The sequence below is a fragment of the Sinohyriopsis cumingii genome, chromosome 18 (genome assembly GCF_028554795.1).
Source record: "Sinohyriopsis cumingii isolate HCF-2022 chromosome 18, ASM2855479v2, whole genome shotgun sequence".
NCBI lineage: Eukaryota > Metazoa > Mollusca > Bivalvia > Unionida > Unionidae > Sinohyriopsis > Sinohyriopsis cumingii.
This window is the reverse complement of record NC_142978.1, coordinates 38,510,468-38,534,324: the sequence shown is the minus strand read 5'-3', so window position 1 is coordinate 38,534,324 and position 23,857 is coordinate 38,510,468. Positions and strand designations below refer to the sequence as shown.

The 23,857-nt window shown below is 34.3% G+C and overlaps 1 protein-coding gene across 1 annotated transcript in view; it reads left to right on the top strand.

The window, feature by feature from the left end:
• Nucleotides 1–7,105: 7,105 nt before the first annotated feature.
• LOC149776434 (3-keto-steroid reductase/17-beta-hydroxysteroid dehydrogenase 7-like) overlaps nt 7,106–23,857 on the top strand; it is a 58,553-nt gene continuing 41,801 nt past the window's right edge. Inside the window, exon 1 of the mRNA XM_089940844.1 lies at nt 7,106–7,166. Coding sequence (XP_089796970.1) covers nt 7,126–7,166 — 41 coding nt within the window. The 5' untranslated portion in view covers nt 7,106–7,125. The remainder of the gene's footprint in view (nt 7,167–23,857) is intronic.

Genomic DNA, 23,857 nt, shown 5'->3' with positions numbered 1-23,857 from the left:
GAGAACATTGCTAATATTGTCGAGAAAGAAAGACTCAACAGTTTACCAGTTAATGAGTCTATTCAGGGCACAAAAAATTAACAAAAACAAATTTAAATTTGTGCGTGGAACAACGATTTTAGATAGCAGTGACAATGTCAGGTTCAGATGTAAAAATTCAGGTAGTATACATGGAAGAAAATATTTTTAGATGTGTTAACAAAGGACTATCGATCGGTTGGAATATCGAAATACACACTACAAATGATGTATAAATTGTGCAGCTATTTACTAATTCGAACTGGTATTATTGTGGAAGAAAGGACATAAAGAATACAAACAGAAATGAATTGCTTGCGCATGTGGAAAAACTATAATAAGGGCTTAAGTATTTACTCATATAAAAAGGAATTTCATCCTGAATTTTTGATTGAAAAATAAAATAGCATTGCCAATGGTGAAACATTTACTTGATACAACAATGCTTAAACAACTCCCTCCAACGAAACCTCCAACAAGAAGAGAAGTAACACAGTTATTACTAAAATAAAATTACAAGACCATCCGGAAATCTCCAGGACACATTGAATAAATGTATAAAGAAATTTAGATCTGAAGTGGGAGACCGTGACTTTATCCAGGAACTGTTTTTATTTTGAGAAAGATGTCCCAATCTGTATTAAGTAAAAAATTAAACATTTTGTCTCAGTAAAATCCCAGCTATATTTATCTATTAAACTCGTATTTTAAAATGATACTATATTACGTTATATTAAGTGTATCATATAACATAATCAACCAAAACGAAATTGAAAGTGGAGTTCAAACTTGTTTTGATTATATACTATAGACAAAACTTAATGTGGAAATCACTTCTGAGCCACATAGCTTTTTCTTTCTCGAAGAAACTTGCTAACGTTTTATTTAGATAGATATGGTCCAGAAAGTGGCCATTATAAATATATTGAACATAAAGGATAAACAATATTAAAGAAAAACAAATAGGAATGTTGAAAACAAGTAGAATTTATGATTTTAATCTACAGAATATATTATAAACCCACCAAAAACGCATCCATATAAAGTTCAAGAATATAAGCTTGACAAATATAAACGGTTATTTTCATAACGGCCCAGTAAATAAACCAGACACAAAAAGACTGAATAAATTAAAAACGAAGTGAATGTGTCTCTTAATGTTTACGAAACTGTAGACACAATTTAGACACTCACGAACATATACTAACGGTATTTAATGGCAAATTTATCATTATTGTAGAATAAAGAATTTGTCAAAATTTGAATAATCTCATATAAGCATAAGTCATAAAATAATGATCCATAACAAACAACAAAACGAAACAAATAAATAGAAAGCAACCCCACCCCCAAATTAACAAACACACAAGCAAACACTAGATCCCTCATACAAAACAAAAACAACTTTTGCACCAAGTATCTCAATTCCTTTTTATTCGGAATTATCAATTGATGAATACAAAAGAGTTTGCAGTAAAATAGACATCACACTGACACTGACCACCAGTTGCAAAATACATACATATTGCCTAAAGTGGTAATTAAAAGTGAATATCGAAGACTATCTCATAAATTCCGAAAAGTTGTACTATGTCCATACAGAGATAACGATTATAAGTATTTAGGATGCATATTTTCTTAAAAATCTCTTGGTATATGTGCCAGATAATTCTATCCTTGCAGGCTATATATATATATATATATATATATATATATATATATATATATATATATATATATATATATATATATATATATATATATATATACTGAAGCAAGGTCTGTTTGACTCGAAGATAGCGATAGTAATTTAAAAAAGGGGGATTCTCCCTCACCCCCTCGGCTCAGTATCAATTTTATGCATCTTTTTTTTATTTTTTTGCGCTTGATTTTGATTTTAAATATTTTTCGCAAAAAATCAAGGTGTGTACACACGACAAATCAAATTAGAGACCATGCTATTTTGTTTTTTACATTTCCATTTACTAAACTAGCATCAAACTAATCACTGTTTTGAACACTGTTCTCGAAAACTAATCTTATTATAAGCTGGACGACAAGGTGAGGTGGAACTCCCAATTTTCATTGCTACTAGGTTATTTTCTTTGTTGACTGATTATGACTCAGTTCCCTCATTATTTTTGTTCATTGGTGCATTAAGTGTTCTTTTTTATATTGATTATACTAACCTTTTTTTAGTGACGTAAGGGAGAAACCCCCTGTCATGCTGAGGTAGGAGACAATTTCTCATGTCCTGAGTAGATGATTAATGTTATTTCCTCAATCAATGAGGTCTTAAATTTCATCATCAGGTTTCTTTAGGGCATATTCATTTTCATTTAAGAAGTCACCTTTTTTGTTCCCTCCAGCATATCCAGCTTAACACTTGCCCCCGAAACGTTATTTTTAACTCAGCTATTTTGTTGTTGTTGTTATATGGTTTGACGCCATTTTTTAGCACAATAAAAATACACAGTTGATGGCGGCCAATAAAATGGTGGAGAAAGAACCCGGGAAAACCCCGGAAAGAACCACCGACCCATGAAAACATACCGGCAAGCTTTCTCACACACCCACATTGACCGAGCCGGAGACTCGAGCCCACGCAGACAGAGGTGAGATGGTAGTGATCCGTAACTGTGAGCGCCACTCGGGGGCCACCTTCATTTTTTTGGTTTGTGCGACGAGCTTACACACAAAATCTGATATTTATCTTATGCACTCGACGAAATTTTGTAATGACCACAAACCAACGTGTTTATTCAATCAAAACAATATCTCTTGTCATCGTACGCAGATAATCCTTTTTTGTTTAGTATTCTAGTCTTTATCTCATGATGATCTGATCTAATAGTGGTTGTGGCAATTGTTATGATTGGGGTCGTGGGCTTCCAATATTTTATTTAAACTGTAAAAGAAGTCCCACCCAGGCTCTATTTTGGTTGTAAGTTAAATTTAGTGAAAGACAGATGTAAATCTCCGAGTCTCCAGTCAGCAATGCCGACGGTTAGATGGTTAAATATACAAAAAGGTTGAAATTCAATGAATAACAATTCAATAATCAAATGACTCAGATTACAAGTACGCTCCTTCCGCTTGACCCTTCAATAAGCATATTGCATCACCTGATTAGCAGTGTGAGATTGATTTCCACCTGTCTTGTATTTCGACTCATCTGTTATTTCTTTTATCTCTCCTATGTCTCCCAATTTCTTCTCCTCTTCCTCTCCGACCTTCCTCCAAATTCCTTCTCATCCTCCTCCTCGACTTTCTCTAGACGCCTTCTCTTTCTCCTCCACTTTCTCCCCAAAAACTGCCGTTCTATCGACTTCGACTGTTTCGGCTAGTCTTACTTCCGCCTCCAACTCTTGAAGACTCGGGACTCAATCGAACCGGAAGTCCTGTTTCCCTTGAAAAGCTTCCTGTGAAAACACAAGGACGGTACGATATTTTTCCTTAGCCCTCTCATCTCACACTACACACAGTCTATCATCTGTTGATAACGGCTATTAAATTTCTTCGGTCAAGCATTTATTCACATCGAGATACCCGTACGTTCTTGTGTGGTAAAACAAACATCACAATGCAGCACGGTATCAATTACTTTCTTTTATACATACATCAATAAATTACGTCACATCAGTACATATTCCTCATCCCGTTATGCTAAACAATATCATAATAATCAGACACATTTTTTTTTTATATACCTTACATCTCATACAAAGTATGCAAATATTCAAATATCCGATATATGCATACGTCCATAGTAACTAATATTACATACTTCAGCCATTTAAAATTCACAGTTCAAGCATGTGTAAATTCTGGCATAACACATTAATAAATGCACTGGTTTACTACGAAGTAACCTAACAGCGAATACAAATTAATTCAGACACAAGCTAACAATCTACATAATTCTCTTCATAAGTTTAAGCCCATTTCTCAAATACCCATTTAAATGAAACACTGCAAAGGCAAATTCTACATTCTAAACGATCCTAGCAATTAAGTATACATACTATAAATAATTACAAGTATGATGCCGTAATATTCTGCAAAAATCGAGCAAATAACTCACTGACCTTTTCGAAGCTTTATCTTTCCTTAGAATCTAAGTTTTGCCGCCATATGACTTTTTTTTTGGAGGGTGCTCTCTCCTGTTTGATCTTTGCAGACCAGTTAGGGAGGTCCTCTGCCCTACTATTTTTGTTACCATGAGGCATGTGTGTTATTTTTTGGTATGTGTTTTTTCTTGTTATTATTTTCTGTATTGTATTTTTTTACTCAATATTATATTCTAGGCATTCATCGTAGTCTAGTAAGTAGGTTTCCATCATTCGATGTTCTTCTTGTCTCGTTTGTCTTCTATTTTCACTTCTTCTGCTTCTGTTTAATTCTAGTTCTTTTCTTTATTCCTCTGTCAGGGTTAATTGTGCTGTTTCACTTGATTTTGTCTTTGTTGATGTAGTTATTTTGGTTTTCGATTTGTTTTTCTTTTTCTGTTTTTTTTTTATTTTTTTATTTTTTTGACCTAGCTCGTCTTGTTGGACCTGTCTTTGTTTTCGCTGGTTTGGTTTTTCCTGTTCTACGTTTTCTGACGTGGCGCTCATTTGTCCATGTTTTGTCTTGGTTTCTTCTGTTGTTGTTTCTCCTTTTTGTTGTAGTTTCTGCATTCCTATCTCTTTTTGTTTCTAGATTTGCTTCTGTCCTAATTCTTGCTGTTGTTTTTCTCTTTGTTGTTGTTTTTGGACATTCTTTGTCTTGTTGTTGTTGTTTTTGTTTCCCAGTCTTGTGTTCTTTTTTTTTTGTGTTGTTGTTGAATTGCTCTTGTCATGGTTGTTGTTGCTGTTCCTCTTTCTGTTGTTGTTTTGAGCTTAGTTTTTGTTTTTGTTGTTGGTTTTATTTTCCTGATGTAATTGTTGTTGCTGTTGTTCTTTCGTCTGTTCTTCTTAGTGCTTTGTTTTTGGGAAGGTTTCTGTCGTCGCACCGTGGGTTTGTTTGTTTTATTCTTTAGCCCCTTACTTCTCGCCGCTTGAATCTCCTCTTGATTATTCAATAAATTTTCCAACATTTTTATCTCAATGAGTGCAGCCGCCATGATTTTGCTTTCTTGTCAATGTCTTGTGAGTATGATTCACTGCTTTTGGTTTCTGTTTCATTTCCAATTTTATCTATTGTTTTAAATGTTATGTTTTTACTGTTTAATGATTCTGTTAAACTTGAAACTTGTCTAAGTAAAGATCCGTTTTCACATTTCTGTGGACTTGCTTGCTGTTTGCTTTGTACGTGCCATTGCCGAGAATAAAACAGACTTTACTTCTCAAGAAGGAGTATCAGAATTCTTTCATTACGAAAATCTAGCCTCACGAGTCGGTGGATGGTTGGTTGATTGGGTTTTGATGGCACTTTCAACACATTACTCAAATTACCTTTTTTTTTGGAGGGTGCTCTCTCCTGTTTGATCTTTCCAGACCAGTTGGGGAGTATTTTGAAATATTAGCTAAGAATACTAAAAATGCCAGAAGACAAATATCTCATCTGGGGAATTCCCATCATGTTTCAAAACTGCAATTGTTTGTAAAGCCTCTGCTGAAGAAACCAACACTAGACCATAACGATTTAAAGAACTACCGCCCGGTTTCTAATCTCCCATTCATATAAAAAATCTTAGAAAAGGTTTTTCTATCCCAGCTTGTATCTCATTTAAATTCCTCGTGATTCTTCTACTTCATTTATTGTTCTGGCATATTCGTTTCTATTTCAGAATCTGGTTTGCTTTGCTGCTGATAAAACAGACTTTACTTCTCAAGAAGGAGTATCAGAAATCCGTTGTTTCGTGTCTTCCACACACAGACGATCAAATTACGAGTGGCTTCTTCTCGGAGTAACCCTATTGATCAGCAATCTTCCTAGGCAAATACTAAACTTTCTCTTACAAATTGGAAGGTAGCACTGTCAGACTCTAGTCCAACATACCTATCCGACCTCACCCATGTGAACACACCAGCAAGATACTTACGCTCCTCTTCTGACAATCGTATACTCATTATTCCCACTATGAAAACAAAGTCATATGGACAGCGTTCTTTTGCATACCAGGGCCCAGCAACGTGGAATGAATTGCCCACTGAACTTAGACACAAAGACACAGTGATCACATTCAAGAGGGCTCTCAAAACTAACTTATTTCGACTGCAAGAACAAACTTAAAGACCTAATAATGTTTTCTACCTTAAATATTCCCAGCATGTTTTTTTTAAAAATGTTTTCTAATTTCATGGTGTTTGTTTTTGTAATCATATCATTATATGTTTTTTTTTTATCTTATAGGTGTTGTTTAATGTCGTAAAGCGTTTAGAGCTTCTAAAGATTAGGCGCTATACAAAGTCCTCATTATTATTATTATTATTATTATAATCAATGCTACAGTTGACAATTAAAATGGTGGATTGTGATTGCTGGGCTAACACAGTTTAAAAAAAAAACAAAAAACAACTTCCATTTACATTTGTATGTGGCATAGTTTGGTGTACTCAGGGCGTAAATGATGAAAATATATTTCATAGATTAGATGTATAACACTTCCAGTAGATACGATGTTCTTTTGTTAGGCACCAAAACATCTTTTTGTACCGCATGATGTATGAATATGTATCATGGACCAGTGTCCTGTTTAACAAAATAAGCACTATTATTATTATTATTATTATTATAAAAAATAAAAATAAAGATGTGTCAAGTGTAAACAGTTTCCGTGCCGGAATAGCAGAGTCTCACGCACGAATTGCACGTATTTTAATCCAATGACCGTAAGATAGAAAGTCACTTTGTACATCCGCATTAAAAAGAACAAACAGGCCCATTATATAGCCTTTATCAATTTTATATTCAAGTGGTGATTCATAATACAAAATACCAATATTCAAAAATATTTAACGACACTTTAAGTTTGAAAAATGTATTTATCATTGTATAGTTATCTTATCATAACAAATGTATGTGTTTTCCACGGACATTTAACACTGAATGTTTTACATTTTTAACCAGGGGGTGTTTGAAGGACCTTACTTGAAACTGAATATAGGCTTGTTCAGGAAAAAAATGTCACCAGAGAAAGTGGCTGTGGTTACCGGTGGGAACTCGTAAGTAGCTTAACTGAATATTTAAATACCATCATAACCTATTTTCGTAACTTCTTTATTCAGTATGAAAAGTTTACTCCAATATTTAAAGTTTTATTCACGAAAAAGCACTTCCAGATCTTGCATTAAATTATGCGATTTTATGAAGTTATATTCCCCGCCATTAGTCGAACTCCGCTTAGTGGTTAAACAGGGATCGCGCGATCGCGTGATATAAGGTGATTGGGGTTATTGGTTCAGTACTCGAGCTGTCAACGATTATCAATCATAATTAGGTCATTGTAATTATGGCGATTACTTATATTTATATTGTAATGAGGTCATCAACAATTTTGTTACTCATAGGGTAATATGGTCATATTCGACCAGTAGGGTAATTACGACCGTGGATGTATGTCCAGCAGTTTACGGGAAAGATATGCAAATTACTTGCTGTATTCTTTGTTTTTGTTTGTGCACATGCGTATGCAGATTAGTACAGATGTTTCCAGGGGACGAGTGCATCGCGTGACAAAATAACTTAATCGCCTCAGTATTCTCTCTTCCGCGCGAGTTCAGAAACGGCATTTATAAAAAAAAAATTGTTCAGGACCCTGGTCAGGCATCAATCATCCAAGATTTGTATAGCTTTCAATAACATAATTATGTTATTGTAGCTTTAAAATAATGCTTTGTCTCGCTAAAAAAAAGTAAAAATTGCACCAGTTTCATGACAAATAACTAGTAGGCAATGTTCTGTATAGTGTTTGGATTTACCATAGGTTCTTTATCATAAGAGGGCAATTCCGACCAAGAACCCAAGCTTAAAGAAAATGTAGAATTATAATTAGTTTGTATTGAACTTTGAAGAAAACACCCCAGGAATAAATATGTAACTAAAAACAGTAGATAAAAATTAAAGGTATAAATCTAAATATAAATCAAATGTTACTTCTCTCCACAATTATCTCTATAACAACATCCACAATTATCTATATAACAATATCACTTTCTATCTGCTATCTCTATCTGAAATTAAATAGAAATAATTTGAAACCTTTAAATCTGTCAAGATAAACAAAATCTTTGTATTTTATAGATGAAACTTGTATATGTATGGTCAATATATGGTAGTCGGAATTACACATATCAGAGGTCGGAATAAGCCACAACACGGTCAGATTTACACCCTGTGTATATAGTCGTAATGAAATCACTTTCAGTAAGAAGAACTTGAATTATATGCTTTTTAAATAGTAAAACTTGTTGCAAGAAGCCCGATTGACTGCTTCCCGTATCTTTTTTAGGTACACAGTAGTCGGCTTCAATAATGAAGTTGTCAATCTCATGTCAACGACCTCAGTGGTCAGAATATGACCAGATTACCACAGTGTACCCTGACGTTTCCCACCTAAATAAAACTGGAGTGGAGGGTTCGTAGAAAACTTGGACTACAAGCTTGTAGATGTGTATGTGTGACCGAACATAAATGTCCAAATATCAAAAATGTGGTGTGAAGGGTCAGAGAAAACTTGGATTAATACTTAGCCTAATATAGCTATAATAAAACTACACTTATAAAGGACAGTTTAAGGACTGCTTTCTTGGTGTATTTGTTGATCTATAAGGGCACCGCTTTCTTAAGAGTCCCTCCCTCGTCATAATCCAGCACTGGCTGTTGTAGATAAAGAAGGTTGTAAAAACAAAGGAACATTGATATTTATGATATGTATGTACAATACAGAGACAACTGCCAATGACTAACAAATTGTTTGGATCATCATGTGTACCATGTGGTGATACATCATCATCATTGTGATCATCAGGTTTGCCTTATTTAATAAAATTCTAGTGTTGAAAATAAACAACACTTTGCAGTGTATTGAGCAAGACAGACATATAAATGGATAAGTATTTTTCTTGCTGGGGGTACTGTATAGGTACCATTTAGATGTTACTGTATTTGGGGATAAATAAAAATATTCAGGGTTTTACACGCTTGGTTTGTTTACAGAAATGAAATTGAAAATTATTATGTATATTTATGTCTCATCTAATTATTTGTAAGTTTTAAAAAATTTGTTTTTTATCATTATATGTCAAAATAATGTAGTTCTGTTTGTTAGGAACTTATATATTTTTTAGAAAATAGTTTGACCTTGACTGTTCATTTTAGTAAACACTAGGTGTTGACCTAGATCCTGACCTTGATTCAAAATTAGTAACAGCCACATAAATAAGTTCTGTTTGTATTTTAAAATGATTGATTGTTGTCGAGGTCATGATGAGACTACTGATTTAAGACGTAAACAATTTTTTAAATTTGATTTCTTAGAGTAAAATGATTGGATCTTATCAAGGACATACAGGGGCTACATGATTTTTTATATATATGTAAACATGACCCTTATCCGGGGCATAAAAGTTTTAAACCATCATATTAAAGAAGTAAACACAGTTTGGGCTTTTTCTTTACAGTGGAAGGTGTCTGTTGTGCTATTTGGAGTTATTTCAAATTACTTGGATTCAAAAGGATTGATTCATTTTTTTATGAAAAATATGTGTGCTCATATGAAATTCTTGAACAAGGACAGCTTTTATAATAATTTTTTAGATTTCCAAAACTGGAGTGATATTTCTTGTTTCTACAAGAAACTGTAGACTTCAACACTACAGGTTACAGCATATGTCATCGTCTTCCATCTTGGATTCTTCATTGGGACTCTAATTTAAAATCATTAGAACATTTTGTTATTAGAACTTCTAAAATTTTGTTCGTAGATAATTTTTATATTTGATTCTTAAAACCATAAGTTAATATTTTTTCATTTTTACAGAATATTTCCAGGGAAATAGGTTATTAAATTTTTCAAATCTTGTTTTCACTTTATTGTGTTACTGTTTATTTGAGCCTAAACATGTAACAAAATTAATGTAATATCTTTAAAAACCTTATAACAGTTATTGGTTATGAACTTAGTTAATTATTTTATGTTATTAAGATCAGAAGAAAAAAGTCAGTTTAATTATATTAAAAATGTCCATTCCTCCTTTAGTTCTACTGGTCACAGACCAGCTTATGGGATGACCTGTTGTCTGTCATCCAAGATCTGTTCAGTGCAAGTTTGTTCTCTCTGCACATTCCAAACTAAATGGATCCTTTCCAAGAAGCCTTGCATACACATTTATACCTAGGTAGAATTGGTACAAATTTATATTGTTGGTCATATTTGCACTAATAGTGTCTTGTTTGTCCTAAATGATAACGGTGACAAATCTTACATCCGAAATGGCTAATTTGAAAATTACTCAAGAACATCAGAGATGGTTTCAGTACTCAGCAGTTAAATATAAAAAATGGTCTTGATTTTTTTGAAATTCTTTCAGACAGCTTTGATTCCTTCCAGGTTATCTTGTTGGTATCACATATTGCTTAATAGTCAAGTGTGACTGCATCAGTGTATTTATAGATTATAGATATGTGTGTGTGATTTTGATTGTCAATGTAGCTTTAACATTTTTTCTGTCTTCTCACTACAATGTCTGCATTGTTTCAGTTTATAGTGATGTCTAGCACTAGGGTATCATGTCGCAGGCATATAGCATCATTTCCTGCCTAGTCACATTATCCCAACACCATGCTGACCAGTAGGGCTGTCAAAAACCACGGAAAACTTCACCTGGCTACCTGTTGTGCTATTTAATGAGTAACCGGGTACCCGTTAGAACATGAAAGACATGTACAACTGTAGTTACCCCATTGTCAAATTTTCACAAACCTGGATTGTTGTAGGGTGATGATTGTTGTTGTTGTAGGGTTTAACGCCATTTTTCAGCACACGATAGGCTATACATGGCGGCCAGTATTAATGGTGGAGGAAGAACCCAGGAAATCCCCGGAAAGAACCACCGACCCTCAAGAAGCTACTGGCAAGCTTTCTTACATACCCACATTGGCTGAATCTGAGACTCGAACCCACGCAGACGGAGGTAAGATGGCAGTGATTCGTAACGGAGAGCGTTTTAGACCACTCAGCAGTTAGGGTGTTAAACGAATGGACTATTTACATCATTTTGCACATTGTTTGCCACTTTATCCACTATTTCGCATTCTCTTTTTCGCACTTTACTAATTCGCACTTTTGCATTTTCACATTCGCACTTTACCCACACCTGATGGTAGATGCCTGATAGTCTGTCGACGGAGATAATTTGTTTTCCTGTCGTACTTCAAATTGTCTATTATAAATTGTGCTATAATATTTAGTTTGATTTGTCACTAATAATGAATTAATATTACAATGTCGTTTTACTTATTAATAAACTTCCAACAACTTCCACAGCATGTTTTGTTATTTATTACTCACGGCGAATGGCGGTGAAGTCAACTTCCGGTTGAGAACTTGAATACTAAAGGAGGTTTACACTTAAGCAAGTAAGCAAAACATTACAATATTATAATTTCAAACTAGAATAAAATAACGTTTTTTGAATGTTTTTATGAACTAAAAACTAAAATATGAATGAACTAAGAAAGAATTTATCAAAGCTAAATAATACCAGTCTGTCCTAGTGTACAAGTACATGGTCATTGTCCCCCTGCAAAATTTCTAGTTTCTGCTTTTAAAAAAAAACCAACATATCGACCGTATCTGGCGACAGCGATGCACGTTTCCTGCCCTCAAAAAAGCACTTTCAGATGCAACTGACGTTGCAGGAATACAGATATATTTTCACGCAAGGGCAGCCAGCCTGGAATAACATGTTGTATTATCTGGCCAATACTGAAGAATGTCACATTAACATGAAGTGGCGTCTCCGACAGATATGATATTTTGATAGTATTGTTGACAAATTAATTTTTTGAATGGGTACTCGTTATTAATTTTCAATGCCCAGGTTTTTCACTACGATCGGTTACCCGGGTACCCGTTGACAACCCTACTGACCATTCCTAACACTTACCTCTTAATGCTGAGCGTCAAGAGAGGCTGCTGTTAGTACCATTGCTATCAGTCTATGGTATGACTTGGCTGCAGTTTGAACCTGCAACCTCCTGCATCCGAGGTGGACACTCATTAACCACTAGGCCACCAGTGCGGTCTAAATTATAGATCATGTGGGGTTTTTTTTCTTTCATAAATTCTAAAATACATGGATACAACTGGATTTGCCACGATGTTGAAATTGATATAAACTGTGTTCTTTTAGTTTTTGATGTATAAAAATTCCAACAGATGAATACAGGTTAGATGAGCTATTTGGTCAGTGAAAAATACCTTTGTTTGATCCATTTTTTAAAGCGATTACATGTATCTGTCATGTTATGTATAATTTAATTTGCTTTGTTTGTTAGTTTTATTTTAATTTTTAAAAATTTCATTATATGCTATTAGAATGTAACAACCGCTCTGGTGGCCTAGTGGTTAGAGCATCCACCTCGGATGCAGGAGGTCGTGGATTTGATCCCCCGCTGAGTCATACCAAAGACTTACAAAAATGGTACTAACAGCTGCATCACTTGGCACTCAGCAATAAGAGGTTAGTGTTAGGACTGGTCAACCCGGTGTCAGGATAATGTGACTGGGTGGCACATCATGCCACATGTCTGTGGCATGATGCCCCAGTGCTAGACATTACTATAAACTGCCACACTGCAGACATCATAGTGATATAACTGCAAAATTGTTAAAAGCTACGTTAAAAATCCAAATCACAAACACACACACAGAATTAACATTGTATGTTGGACTTGACCTTGTCCAAAATTAGTTCATTTCTGCTTGATGTGAATTGATTTTTTAAAAATTTTATTCTGTGCGAACAACTAATACGTAACTAAATTATTTTCTATGTGTATAGGTGTAAAATCAGTATTATTATTAAGAGAAGTAAATATTTTTATTTGGGTGTAGGTCTAGGTTTTGGAATTTCCTTAGGGTATTTTACAAACTCCAGATTATGGTTTTTATTTTGTAAACATCACGATCATTCTAGGAGGTTATTTTCATTAGGTACCTGCAGTTGTTATTTTTAGAAAATGCTAATTGTGACCTGAGGTCGAGTAAAGAACTATATAATCTTGTAACCGAGAGGATTTTTTCATTCATGCTTTAAGATCTAGCACTTTGAAGCTGTATTATATGTTTTGTCCAGTGGGCTGAATATTATTTTTCAAATTATTAAATTCAAGTGATTATTTTCTCTGGAAGTATATGATTGCTCTGATAAAGTTTTTGGAATGACATTCACGGAATTTATTGTGAATTCAAACCTGGAATTATATTACTCTGATTCAGTGAAAGACTGTTGACACATCAACACTCTATAAGCTACCATAGACACCTCATCACCTTCAGTTTTTGGATTTGTTCTGGACTTCTACTGAATTTTATTCAGGACTTTTAATTTTTAGGACTAGTGTCTGTAATTTTTTATTATTCTGGGAATTTAATTTGCATTAACATAAATTCTTTTTTCTCTTTTTTCACTGTGTTCTAGGGAATTAAATTATTTGTTGAATTTTACAAAGCTTGTTGTCTTTCACTATTTTCTGTTTCTTATTTTTATAGCATAGTCTCGTAACAGCCAACTTAAACAAATTTCTTGTTAATGCGATTTTATATGAATTTGTTTAAATTTCTTTTAGTGACAACTAAAAAACAATATAATTATTTGTTTAAAACAACAAATTAGGAGTTGTAATGGCTAAAATGAATGTCATTAAAGTTAATTGAATTGCATAATTTTCATTGAAAATTAAAGGCAGTAAAACAAACAATTTTGGGTTATGCGATATAGAGTTATTCGACCATAGTTTGGAACATGACTGTTGCATAAGTCGGTGGTTAACTGTATTTATCGTGGTGTGACAGCTATCAGAGTTCAAGTAATTGTAAAAGGATTACGTTGTAGGGTTTAATGCCATTTTTCAGCACATGATAGGTTATACATGGCAGCCAGCATTAATGGTGGAGGAAGAACCCGGAAAGAACCACCGATCCTCGAGAAGCAACTAGCAAGCTTTCTCACGTACCCACATTGGCCGAATCTGAGACTCGAACGCACGCAGACAGAGGTGAGATGGCAGTGATCCATAACGGAGAGCGCTTTAGACCACTCGGCCACTCGGGGCCCCAAAGGATTAGGTAAAGCAACATAGACCCGACCTAGGCAGATTAGTAGATTAAGACACTGCCAACTCTTATGTTTTTGCCATAAGTCTTGTGAAAATTACCCTTAAAATACTGACTTACGGCATATTAACATAAGCTACAGAAAAATGATCGTTGGCGAAAAATCAGGATAATTGATTCATCCATGTTACATTTAACCCTTTACCTCATAGAGCATAGTTACAAAGTGCAGCTTGCTATAAATAGAACACCTGTTACCTATTCGACTCCATACACATAGGCCTGCCTGTTAACTGTTAAGCAATGTAGTGTATGTTACATTTAACAGCAATTTTAACCATTTTACATTTTTGGTAGACATCTATAATGCGTGGAAAAATTTAAGAGTAAAGTCCAATTATTATAGCTGTGTAATTACTTTTCATGGAGAATTTTTTATGTGCTTTAAAATCTTGAGAGAACTCATTCACTGTCATGTCAGTGAGGCCGCGTGACCAACCATAGCTGCCATTTCTCATACTTGAAATTTACAAGTTTTTCGTCTGCGTCTACATTACTAAGTCATCTGAATTTGATAATTTATAAAAACTAATTGCTGCCTACATCAATATCAGAGCCTTTACCTAAGTTATTGAATCTTTCATTGTTGTGATTCTAATCGTGAAAACTTCATAAGTACTGAATGAAATCTGCGACTGCCATTTCGGAGAGTGGAGTTTACGATCCAGTTACTTTAAATAGCAGATAGCGACCAGAGCATAAACAGTAACCACGTGATCTGACGTAATTGTCTTTTGCAGAAATGAATGTAGTATCTAATAGAGGGTATTCCCCGGGAAGTTGGCACCTTGAAAACCAGTTAAAATGGCCAATGTTTGCAGCAGGCATCAAAAGGTGCTTCCATGTGAATGGAGTAGAGGCATCAAAAGGCGCTTCCATGCGAATGGAGTAGATGCGTCCAAAGACACTTGCATGAGATAAAGGATTAAATCTGGGTTTCAGCTTAAATTTTTTAAAGAAAGAGATAGGTCTTACTGTACAGTTTATCTGGTGAATTTTCATCCGACAGTGACCTATTGCAGAAAAATGAGAATAATTTTACACTGAAGATACAAATAAAAACAAACTAATGATTTTTGTTTAGTCTAACTGTGACAGCAGTCACTAAACAAGCCAACCTGTTTCCAAGCCTAACTCAAAGTAAATCTAAACCACATTACAGATTTAGCTTCTGTGTGAATTTATAAATGCTAGGCTTATAATAAGGTTCATGCCTTCTACCTTAAATATTAGGGAGGTGCCAATACACGAAACTATCCATTGAGACCATAGGGAAAGATGAAATTAGGGAATCAGACTAACTTTACAGCAGCACCCCAGGGTGCAAGGGAAAATAAGCTTCTAAAAATGTATTAATAATCAACACAGAAGAATAAAAAGGAGTATTCAGATTCTTGTGAATAAAAGCTGGAAAGGACACAATTACTTTTATTAGACATCATATGCCAACTTGAGTATATCTTATGGTGGGAGATATGATCGTTGTCATCATATGAAATGGAAAAGAATTTTCAAGAATTAGGTCAAGTTAAGATAGCAACAAGCCATTGAGCTGCATAGGGTTTGGAACTAGAATTGTGCAACTATTGTAGTGGTAAATAAAGTCTACTTGTACTTGACAAACTTTTTAGTTGTACATAATGTTTATCTTCTATGCGTTGAATTTTTAATTACGTTTTCCAGCTTTACAATAGCAGTTATTAATATTTTGTTACACCTTACTGAAAATTGGTCAATCTTACTGAAAAAAATCAACTGTCTTACAGAGACGGACATGTCAGGGTTGTTGTTGATAGATTGTATGTGCCTAATGATTGTTATGATCAAAACACTAATTGTGCTCTGACTACTTGCATCTCTCTACACTTTTAATCTATTTCTGTACTGTTTGGAATGCTAGGATTTTATTGTAATGAGACAAGTATTGTCAGATTTTTGGGACTTTTGTAGGAATACAAACTCCCATGTTAATTGTCATAAATTGTACTAAAATCAGCTTTTTTTTTTTTTTTTTTTGGTGTTGTATACTTTTGTTTTCTTTGCTGCATAGCACATGGCTGCAGATAAGCCTGTTTTATTTGAGGTGTTGCTGGTTTCACCTATAATGTCACTGGCTTGTGAGTGGTTTCCCGTAACATAATCATAGAAAGACGAAAATATGGACATTTACATCCCGGAAACTAATGAAATTGATGAGACTGATGGACGAAGGCACAGAACTTCCTTAAACCTGCAGTGGAGAAGTTTGTTAAGTGAATGTAGTATGATATGATGATTAAAGCTGAAATGAAATATGCTTATTTGTTTCTTCTTCCAGTGGCAAATGTATTGATTTGAAATGCAGTTAAGCTAATTAAAGAAATTGATATAGAATTGAAACTGTAATCACTTCCTTGATCCCTTATAGCAGGTGAATAAAACCCAGATATTTTGCTAATTTTATCATTGAAAATGGCAGTAAATATCTGAAAATTTAAATCAACATCATGACATTTTCAACTTGTATTAAGAAGTCCTGTTTTAATCTAAGATTTGCAGACAAATTTGTTGTATTGTCAATTAAAAGCCGACCTACTTCATATTGTATGTTTATTATGTCTTTTGTATCAAATCAAAGGGAATGGAATTTTTAAAAAAAATGAAGTTAAAAGGCAAGCAGATTGTACCTATGTAAGAGCTTGTGATCATGGGTGTCAGATGAACTTGTTTCAATTGACTACATGAACGCATTCATAAATATTGTGTAAGCAACAATTAAAACACAAATATGATCAAAGACAACAAAGCAAAAGGAGTACTGGGTGAATTCAAGGTTTTATTTGATGGATATGTTTCATTATGGAGAAGTGAGTTTCAAAGTTTAAAACGAACTAAATATTTCTGAGTTGAATTTTGCTCAGTGATGAGCAGAAGTTTCACTATTACTTGCATTGAAATCATGACATCAGTATTTTACTAATGAAACAAATTTTTAAAAATGTTGAGTTTATTTTGCACATACACAATGTGAAGTTCTATGTGACTCACTGTTATGCGTTGGGGTGGGGTGCTCCCAAATTTATTTGAATTACTGTGGAATTCCCACCCTGGCTCGTTTTTGTAGGAAGTGAAATTAGTGATAGAGAGAGGTAAAGCTCCGAGCCCCCAGTCAGCAATACCAACAATTAAATTATTAAGAACACAAAGGTGAAATCCAAAAGAATAACAATTTAATACAAATTAAACGATATTAATTTCTCAACCAATCTACTTCCTCTCGACCATGTGACAACCTATTTCATCACATGACTTTAGTGTGAGATGGCTTTCCCCTGTACTTGGTTTCTACTCATCTGTGTTTACTACGCCAATTGCTTTCCTCCTTCCGGCGTTCTCCGATTCTTCCTGTCCTCTTCCCCTTTTGTCTTCTTTCTCCTCCTCCTTTTCTTTCTCTCTTTCTCCTTCAACGAGGCTTGTTCCCTGCCTACTTCTATTCTCTATTTCTCCTTCCGGCATTCTCCGCCTACTTCTATCCTGTCTCTCTGAGACTCGGGTCTTGACTACTTTGTCCCCAAAAGCTTCCTTTATGAAGCTTTCTGTCCTCAGAATGTACTAAGAGTTTTCCCGCCAAATCACGAGTGGCTCCCTCAGAGTGAGTATATTCTGCTTTACCAGTACGACGGCTTACAAATCACTAATTCGTTATCAGTCCGAATGATTAAGTTCTGGGTCGAATTGATGGCCCCACCCTTCCTCATTTCTGATTGGATATCAATTCTACCCGCAGTCGGTCCAGCTTAACAGATGAGCCTCAGGCCATCTGTCAAAGCGGGGAGATTTACAATAGCGTTGAGGGTCCTTTGTTCTTAGAACAAAGCTTCTAACATCTATATGCAAGGGTTAACACCTAACGGGGAGGCTTTTGTACAAACAAAATCGTCACAACAATGCAGGGTCGACATACTCATTGCGCTAACCCATTCCTTTGTTCCTAACTTAAGTAATCGCGGGCAGGCAAATGTGACACACAATGAGGCATGCATGTATGTGATGTGTGAAACCTCTTGGAGTTATGTATTTCACAATCATCTGGATATTAGTTATCTTGAAAATAAAGGTAGTTTATACCGAAAAGCAAACGATTACATTAGAAAAATTTTTTTGACAACTATTTGCAACATAATTTGAAAAATGAGTATTTTCAGTAATTAAACATCGTTGCTGATTCTCCCCCTTCCATGGTCGTTTCGATGTCTATCCAGAATGGCACCCTCGTTATCATTTTTCCTCAGTAACTTGTGCCATCGCTTAATTTAGTGCACTCTGTGTTTTTGGACCTCATTATGTACGGGTTATTGAGGGTCCCATTGCATTCTGGACTTTCATCAGTACGGTATATCTCCTTATCGTGGCCTTTTCTAAGGATTGCAGTTTTCGGGTTAAGACACTGTTCTTATCAGTCAGGATTTCCGGATCATTAGAAAATCTTGTTTCAAACTACATGTACTTTACAGTATTTTGAAGTCTTTTCTAGGGCAGCAGAAATTTTGTCTTTCTGTTAAATTACAGGTTACATGTATTCAGCAATACTTTGAAATTTCCTTTGTGTGTTCAGTATAGTTGGCGTAAGTAGGTGGATGAGTATCATGATGTGACTGATAATTTTATCTTTCTGAAATGCCCTGAATACCCATGTACATGAGATCAGCCAAAATGCCCTTCAGTATACAAATTTATGAGAAATTGAAACGTTTTTATTTTCTTTAACGTGCTCTGTGCCTTATTATTGCATTTACTGTTCAGATTGTTGTTTTTTTCCCCTCATGTTCCAAGCTACATGTAAGGAGCAGAACAGAATATGCATTGTGAAAAACATTTACTGCTTCTGAAGAAGACGGCGACCAAATTTTAAGTTTTTTTTATATACCTCTTGATCTTGTGGTCTATTATTCTTTGTGATTCTCATGATTTATTGTTTCTTTGGCTGAATAACGGTAAAAATTATAAATTGCAAGTGGAATTTCGTTGACAGTTTAAAAATATGGTGCTTGCTTTGAAGTTCAAATGAATACTTCTGATGTTACAAACTACTGTACAGTAGCTGTAATTACTGTTCTCCATTTCAAATGATTTTATCCAATCTTTGTGCTGGTTACAAACTACTGTACAGCGGCTGTAATTACTGCTAGTTTTCCATTTCAAATGATTTTATCCAATCTTTGTGCTGGTTACAAACTACTGTACAGCAGCTGTAATTACTGCTAGTTTTCCATTTCAGATGATTTTATCTAATCTTTGTGCTGGTTACGAACTACTGTACAGCAGCTGTAATTACTGCTAGTTTTCCATTTCAAATGATTTTATCCAATTTTTGTGCTGGTTTCAATTTACTTATAGTTACAGATAGTTATACAAATAATGAAACTCAGGTAAGAAAAACGTATATTTTAACCTTTGTTTACAGATGTTGACAAATCACAATAAAAAGGTACATGATACATCTTAAGTACAGTGTAGTTCCTTCTTGGAGTTGTAACCAATTACTTCTAGCTTTCTGCATCACACGATTTTTACAAGTGTAATATGTTTCTTGAAATGGCTTGGTAAATATTTATAAGTATTATTTTTTGACTTTGTCCTTGTTCCCAACTTATTTTGTTTATCAAAGATGGCGAATGCAAACAACCAAATGTAATTTTATGCCAATACTGACCAGGCTGACTGTCATTCCAGTCTTATGTTTGCACATGATATATGACCCATCCAGGTATTTATATTGATCGAACAACAGTACTAGGCCTTTAGTGTGAACTTGATCAAGTGTATCCTGTGTTGAAATTTTGCATACATTTTGTAATTTATACTTCCTCATACGTAATGTTAAAATTCAGTGTGATGCACTGCAGTGTGAACAGTAGGTTTTATACATGAATTATGCACTGCTATGTGAATAATAGGTTTTATAGATTAATTATGCACTGCAGTGTGAATATTTTGTTTTATTCATGAATTATGCATTGCAGTTTGTACAGTAGGTTTTATAGATGAATTATGCATTGCATTGTGATTAGGTTTTATAGATGAATTATGCACTGCATTGTCATTAGTAGGTTTTATAGATGAATTATGCATTGCAGTTTGTACAGTAGGTTTTATAGATGACTTATGCACTGCATTGTGATTAGTTGGTTTTATAGATGAATTATGCATTGCAGTTTGTACAGTAGGTTTTATAGATGAATTATGCATTGCAGCTTGTACAGTAGGTTTTATAGATGAATTATGCATTGCAGTTTGTACAGTAGGTTTTATAGATGAATTATGCACTGCAGTTTGTACGGTAGGTTTTATAGATGAATTATGCATTGCATTGTGAATAGTAGGTTTTAGGTATCACGGTACCAATTGTTTTTCCATATACCTCAATGCTAATGTTTTGTGAAATAAATATACTTTCTGTCCTACTTGGGCATGCATGTCACACACTGTCATATAGAACAATGCTAGATTGTCAATTTGACAATGACATAACCAGGTACTCCATTGCATTTAAGAGAGATAACTCTACTGGAACTAGACAGGGGTAAGAGTTATCTAGTCACAACAAGCACATTTTCAGCCATGTGTACCATATTTTAAAAAAATCATAAAAAATACAAAATATGATCTAGATAGAAATTAACACAAACTCACATGTTGCCAAGAGGCTCAACTTTTTTTTAAGCCAAACAGAAAGTACAACTCTTACATAATGCACCAATGACAGCTAGTGTTGTTCTTTAACTCTGAATACAATGTTCCATACACCTTAAGCTCCGCCCACCTGGACTTGCGCAATTGGTACCGTTATACCTATAGCAAACCTTAATTTTTCCAATAATCTGTGAAATAGTTCAGGACTGTATAAGTAACAAATATACTTAGTCTCACTTGTGAAAAACAATTTGATGAGGTACTAAGCTATGTGTTATATGAATGTGTATAGAAATCTCATTGAGCTGTTTGAACTATTGTTTTCATACTTTTGCTTCACTATCAAAATCATCTTTTGAAATAAAATGAATTCTTTCAACTATGAGTTGTATCTTATTCATATCAGCACTTATTGAACTTCACATAGGTGATATGGGATAAATCAGATTATGTCATATTATGTAATAACTAGGTCAAAGGTCAATGTACCAAATAGTATGTACCTGTCCTACTTCAAAATGTACAATTCACCTAAAAGATAGGAATTTATATTTGTTTGGTAGGTGCAGAACTTAACATCAGAGACAGGTGGACATGACCCAATCTTATTATAAAGTATAAGCTTTGACCATTTTACACTATCTGCAGATACAAGAGGTCACTAACCACCAGTCCTCACACAAAGGTCCACCTACCCATCCTCTTTGTAACACAGATAGTAAGCTTTCCTCCTTTGTAATGTGAATAAAATTGTTTCAATAAGCCAATCAGTCACCGAATATAGTAAATTGCACCTTCTAAGTGGTTATGTTGGATTGGGGGTGAAATTAGGGGAATAAAATACAGAAAAATGCCAAATATAAACACTAAGTATAGCACATCAAATGGAGTTAAAAACAGGAGGAAAGTGTTTATCTAAAAGGGAGAGGTAGCTTATGATAAAGGAATTAAAGGAGGCAAAATCAGCAATGCAAAAAATGAGAAGTGAAAGTTTTATGACCTTACCTTGGACAAATATATGGGGCAGGGCCCAACAGGTCCAAGGACAGCCCAAAGGCAACTGTGCTATAACTTCCCTTACAGGTACCCAAATTTCAAGTGAAGTTGTGTTCATTTCCATCTAATATAAAAGGGTGAATAATTTAGATAATATAGATACATATAAAGTATATTTCTTCTACATAAGAATTTAATAATAATTGGCATAAGATAGAGAGAAACTCATCTCAGATCCAAGCAGAACATACCTTATCAGTTTTTAAGCTTGTAAACTTTACTGTGAGAAATTATTAAATTGCTTCTACTTACATTTGCATCAAGATTGAGGGCTAATATAATACTTCACAAATCTTCTCTTTATTTTCATAACCAGTCACTGAAAATGTGAGAATTTATATCCTTGAAATGTTATGACTGGTGTAAGGGAGAGAACTGAATGATATACATAAGGTGTGGTAACCTCTAATACATTATCCATGTAATTTTGGTAACCTCTAATACATTATCCATGTAATATAGACGAGTTCATCAACAACCTGTATTAACTTCATTGCAATTAAATTATCTCAAAATACATTACTGATAAAGTGAGAACCTAACATTTAGACTCCTATATTTAGTGGAGACCTCAAGAGTCATGTAATTTTAATTTTTAAGATGACGCACCTCTTTCATATCACATAGTTCATATTTTCTACAATGCCGGCATGTAGAGTGCAGCCTTCCATAACCATGCAGATATCATCTGATGCCAATTTGGATTCTTGCGATGGGATGCAAAGTTAGTCTGAGTGTGGATTTCAATGGAATGAATATGCACTGTGTGACTAAAATGTTTATCATTCTGTAATGTTGGACCAAACATGGAAATTCCACAAGAGCAGCTTGATGGAAAGAAATAGGATTAATTGAAAGTCAATAGTAGATTATAATTGGGCTTATACAAATGCTGACTTAAGGAAACTGTTCTTGTTTGTTGGTATTCACTGCTTCTTCAACAAAAGGTAATTCAAGAGAACTGAACTAACTACATGAACAATTTCAAAGCAGGAGAGTGTAAAAAAAAAAAAGGACAATTAGAGCAGGACAATTCAAATCAAAATGGGAAGGAATACCATATCCTTAATAAATTACCTAAAAATTACTCATGCCAGAATATCCCACATGGTACAAGTGATCTATGTACTTAGAGTGTTCTCTATCCTGGTTTATGGCACGCCTTACAAGAACAAGATAGCTGTTTTTGTACGCATGATTTTTCATCTTTTGCAGGTAAAATAGCCAATATTTGACCAAAATCAACTATATTATGTTTACATAACTTATTTTATTGCATGCATTCCAATCTAGGAGGTAACATCACATACATAAAGGCATCAGGTAACACAAGCCTATATCTATCATAGCTATATTTATCAAAAGTCCCCATCCAAAGCCATCTTGTGCTATTTTCTGAAGATTTCATACATTTTATTCTTAAAGAACTTTCAATATTTGACCAAAAAGTGTTCAGCACACATTTGTTTTCCTACATCAAACTAGTATAGTTCATAAATGCCGCCCACATGTATGCGTTTCTATGGATACACTGTGAGGCTATTCTTTCCTTTAGGTATCACGGTACCAATTGTTTTTCCATATACCTCAATGCTAATGTTTTGTGAAATAAATATACTTTCTGTCCTACTTGGGCATGCATGTCACACACTGTCATATAGAACAATGCTAGATTGTCAATTTGACAATGACATAACCAGGTACTCCATTGCATTTAAGAGAGATAACTCTACTGGAACTAGACAGGGGTAAGAGTTATCTAGTCACAACAAGCACATTTTCAGCCAT